This window comes from Penaeus japonicus, unplaced genomic scaffold (genome assembly GCF_977035675.1).
Source record: "Penaeus japonicus unplaced genomic scaffold, GWHDUDI00000001_assembly GWHDUDI00000013, whole genome shotgun sequence".
Lineage (NCBI taxonomy): Eukaryota > Metazoa > Arthropoda > Malacostraca > Decapoda > Penaeidae > Penaeus > Penaeus japonicus.
Window position 1 is genome coordinate 15,772,190 of NW_028234415.1, and position 5,000 is coordinate 15,777,189.

Below are 5,000 nucleotides of genomic sequence, written 5' to 3' on the forward strand. Positions count from 1 at the left end.
TATATATATATATATATATATACACACATCCGTGCATGTATGTATGCATGTATGTATATGTATCCTATCCTATCTATCTACCTATCTATCTATCGGTCTATTTATCTATCCCTCGCTCTCTTTCACTCCATCTCTTTCGAACAACGTCATGTTGGTGATTATGCTTAAAATAATCACCCGGGTCCATTTTGTTAACTTGCTCGTTTTGCGTTTACGTTTAATGAAAACACTTAGTAAGTGTTTTTATGCCCTTTCTCATTAAGATGTAATAGCATTTTGTGATTTGGATCAGGGCTGTATGAAAGCGCATTTCAGAATTAACATAATTGCCAAATGGCCTTAAAGTTGTTACAGCGCATATTGGCACATCATACTTAATAGCCTATTCTCCCATTCAGAGGGTGAAAGAGTGTGGCTTCAGTTCCAAGTTTTCGAAGTAGGGACAAGTACAAAGGGGTCTAAGCGGGCGTCCTCCATCCCTAATGTCCCTGGGAAGGAAGGAAGAGGTCATTCCCTGCCCCACCGAAGCCCCTACGGAAGGGAAGTGAATAATCTCTTCGCTAGTGGCTCTCCTGGAGGAAAGGGAACCTCGGGGACGGATGTGGCGAAGGACAAATGTCAGGAGGATTACGTTGAGGTAAGGTTGTGTACTTCTCGTATGTTTTTTTATTTTTTATTTTTTGAATAATTATTTGTTTTTATTATCATTGTTATCAATGTGTGTTTCTGTATGTGTGTGTGTGTGTGTGGGTGTGTGTGTGTGTGTGTGTGTATGTATGTGTGTGTTCGTTGTTTGCTAACTAAGATTTACGTCCGATAGCCTTTTGTCTATAAATAGGAATTGGCAGTCACTTGTCAAAGTAACAAATACCATTTGTTGTCAGAAACTAACATATATACACAACAACACATGGACTCTCTCTCTCTCTCTTTTTCTCTGCCTCTGTCTCTGTCTCTCACTCTCACTCTCTCTCTCTCTCTCTCTCTCCTCTCTCTCTCTCTCACACACACACACACACACACACACACACACACACACACACACACACACACACACACACACACACACACACACACACACACACACAATTGTCCTTAAAGATATCCCACAACATAAGGTGTGTCTACAGGTGGTTCTGGGAGATGGCGAAGGCAAGGCAGTTCGGCTGTGTGGCCATGTGTCCTCAGGAGAGGTGCAGAGGCTGTCCTATGTATCGTATGGCCCCGTCCTACGCCTGGTTCTCCACACCTCCAGCAGGAGTGGAGGCAAGGGCTTCCAGGCCAGTTATTACATGGGTAAGTTGTACTGGATGAGGATAATGGGTAACGCCAAGTATTCAAATATTTCTTAGATTGATATGATTCCATGTGTACCTTTAGATCCATTACATTTTGATATTCTCATATTCATCATTGCAGATCGTCACAGCTTAACTGGCATGCAGCTGTACTATCTTATCGGTAATCCATTGCAGGTTCAAAATTTGACCAGAAGATGGTGCTCAACCTTCAAGCAGCAACAGGGACAGCTTCTTCAGAGGAAGGGAGCGTAGGAGAAGCGGGGCACGTGGTAGGAGTGGGAAGCGTTCACGCCCTCAACTTTCCCCTTGCGCCCGCCCCTGGGGTGAAGGTGACACAGCAGCTGATAGCTCCCACGGGACATCAGCTGCATCTTCGCTTGCACAACGTGGCTGTTCTGGGATCGCCCTCCCGACCTTGCGACCAGGTGAGTACGCAGTCAGCTATGGGCTCCATGCTTCTTGCACTTTGCTTGTGCGGTTGTACTCGGTTGTGGAAATTTTCGGAGTGGGAAAGATTATCATTAATGGAACATGTATTTTGGATATTGTTATCGGTCCTGGGTATTTTGGGTTTAGCTTATCCTGGTATTGTCTCCTTGGTCGTTGTGCCTAATTCTATTTACTTCGGGAAATAGAGACGACAGAAATCATAAATGTAGTCTACTTATAGTTTTTGGAGATGTGGTATATATGGTTTTGTCTGAGTTATCTGACTATCCATCTGCACAAGAAACCTTTTGAGTATAATGGCTCCTTTGTGAATTCCAATAGCTATGCTACGAAGGGGCGGTTCAGCAACTGGGCAATAATTCACAAATGTAATTAATCAGATTAGAAGGTATGATATTCTGGAATTGCTTATACTAAACAAAGCCATGTTACACGCATATGATGCAGCTATTTTGATATATACAGTAATCGACTGTAAAAGCCGAAATTACTTTGAAAAAAATCCTATTTTTGCCTAGATATTAGGATCATTATAATTCCGTACGGCTATTACACTTATGATGTTTGAAGAAATTGTGAGCCTAAGAGACAGAAGAGGTAATTTCTAATAATTTTCCTATAATATTTTGAGTGTTCTTTGCTTTGTTTTCACATCGTCCTTCATATAGCTTGGCCAGACCTTTTGCTTAGACCAGAGGAGTTTTATGATAAGAGGAGTATTATGAATATTTTATTATGAGTATTTGTTACGGCTTAAAATGAACTCGGATTCGGACAACACTTTGATGTGTCTTCTCGTTTCCTGTCCTTTAACTTGAATAAAACTATGAGTTTTTGGTGCGCGGAGATGACTGCATATCTGAGGATTACATGAAAGGGGACCGAAGGTCTACACCACATTTTCAGCTGCGTGTAGTTGATACATGTTAATTGGGAATTTTGTTGGTATTTAGATTATTTTATATATCAGTAATTTTAGTTAAATTTAGCTGGTTTTAACAATGGCTATGAGTATCGCCGTTAGGCAGTGCCTATTGAGATGGCCGTTAAACAATGCCTATGAATATAGCCGTTAGGCTGAATTGCAGCTACATTGGAAAAATCAAAATATATTCTATAATCAGAAATGAGCGTTTATTGTGGTAGCATAGTACTTGATGCATCAGGGACAGATGATGATGTGTATCTTTTTGGTAATTGCAGGATTATGTGGAGGTTGAAGACTGGTACGCGGGTCGGAACGGCACGATCTGGAGGATCTGCAGCGTGGACCCCGCCTCGCGTCACGAAATATCCATTCGCTCGACCTTCAACACGCTCTTCATCCGGGAAGTCCACTTCGATCCTGAAGCCCTTCCCACGTCGGCTTCCCCCTCTTCCCCGGCGTCCCCGCAAGCCACACAGCCCATTTTCGGGTCTCTGCACGGTAGCTCCTCCTCTTCCCCCTCCTCCCCCTCCTCCTCTTCCGCAACGGCCTCTCCCAGATCAGAGAGATCGACGTCAGTCCGAAAGACGTCCGAAAGCCCTCCGGCTGAGCCCTTCGCCATCTTGCCCTCCCAGAGACGAAAAGACTCGTCCTCTCAGCAATTTCTTTCGTTTTCCATCATCGACTCGCTCGCCAAATTAGCCTCGGGAGTAGAATCGACGGAGATGCCGACAACGGAAGCGAGCGACGACGCAACGGAGGTGCCCGACAGTGCCAGCACCGCGCCCTTCCCGACGGAGCAGACGACCCTTTCCCCGAACGCCATCATATCAAACCTCGTCTCCGATTACGGTAATCAGACATCATCCCCGCTACTGCAGTCATCGTCATCCTCGTCATTATCATCGTCGACTATAAATGCCATCCCTCAAGGCAAGAAATCTTGGATGTCGAAGGTCGCCTTCTTCAGCGTCACCTATGAAATATATACAGGTAATAACGTTCGGTTTTTCTTTGAATGTGAGTCATGGCATTATTAGATTATGGAATTGCCGAAATGCCTAATGTAATGTGTTTTGATAAAGTGTGCAATTTTAAGGAATATCAGTCATCTTAATGTATTGTCATTATGTGAGTCTACATTACGCATGATTATTGGCATTTTAAATTAGTGCAATAAAGGATAGATTAATGAAAAACAATTAGTTAACTTCCGTTTAATAAGTTAATTGCTAAAGTCCAAATACAGCAACCCTCTTTTAGCAGTCATCCAATTTGCAGTGTTTATATTCCGTTATGGCGCTTAAACAAACATCCAAATGCACCTCCATTTGTATTGGAAAAGTCCACCTGAAATCTGATTATTCCACTGAGAGAGGGCGGAAATGGATAAGCATAGACGATGGTATATTTGCATATCATCAAAATACGTATATATATGATAATCATTTCCAAATACCCACCTCTCCTTTGCCCTTCCTTTTCAATTCATGACCGGAATCTGAAAGTTTAATTTTACACTAGTCTGCGTGGAAACTGCCTCTTCGTTTTCTGTGCGAGGTTATCAGGGGACAGACAGAGCACGTTGATATATTCGTTAGGAAGCTTTCGTAAGCTGACCTCTCGTTGAATTAGGGACAGAGAATGGCGTAGTGAAAACCCGATAACAGTTGCCGGACTCTTGATAATGGCATGTTGAAATTGAAATTCATATGGAACATGCAAATATTAGTGTTATTGGAAGTGTTACGAAGACGATCAGACAATGAATTCAATTCTTCTCGCTGCACACAAGATCCAGGATGGCTGAATCGTTCCATGGGCATCGGAGTGGCTAGTGTCGGTGTGAGGTCGTCGGGAGTAGCCACGTGCGAGCCGTCCCCTTGCCTCAACGACGGCAGGTGCGTCACGGAGAGGGGGAACCACACCTGCCTGTGCTCCAGCGGATACACGGGCGCATTCTGCCAGGTGGGTGGCGCTGGCAAAGTTGCGGCTGTCAAGCGATTTTTTTTCTCTAGTTTTCACGTTATAAAGATTTTGATAATGAGTAAAAGAAGAAATACACATGCATTCACACACATACACACACACGCGCGCGCGCGCTTTCTTTTACACACCCTACCGAGTTGGAGAAAAAGTTAGCATTTGATAAGCAGCAGGAGTGCCTCCCCCTGTGCCCGCAGGTGAAATGGTGCGAGATGACGCCCTGCATCTGGGGCACGTGTGAAACCGGAGGCCCCGACGGCTTCGTCTGCGTCTGCAAGAGAGGCTACGGCGGAGTCAGGTGCCAGGACCGCGTCTCGCCCTGCGACGGAGACCCCTGC

The 5,000-nt window shown here is 44.4% G+C and overlaps 1 protein-coding gene across 1 annotated transcript in view; it reads left to right on the forward strand.

Moving 5' to 3' along the window:
- The window catches only part of LOC122263022 (uncharacterized), a 476,608-nt gene that overhangs the window by 417,613 nt on the left and 53,995 nt on the right, over nt 1-5,000 (forward strand). Inside the window, exons 16-21 of the mRNA XM_086542904.1 lie at nt 399-637; nt 1,131-1,296; nt 1,476-1,726; nt 2,955-3,669; nt 4,472-4,644; nt 4,860-5,000. The exon at nt 4,860-5,000 is cut by the window's right edge and continues 67 nt beyond it. Of these exons, the coding sequence (XP_086399030.1) occupies nt 399-637; nt 1,131-1,296; nt 1,476-1,726; nt 2,955-3,669; nt 4,472-4,644; nt 4,860-5,000 (1,685 nt within the window). The remainder of the gene's footprint in view (nt 1-398; nt 638-1,130; nt 1,297-1,475; nt 1,727-2,954; nt 3,670-4,471; nt 4,645-4,859) is intronic.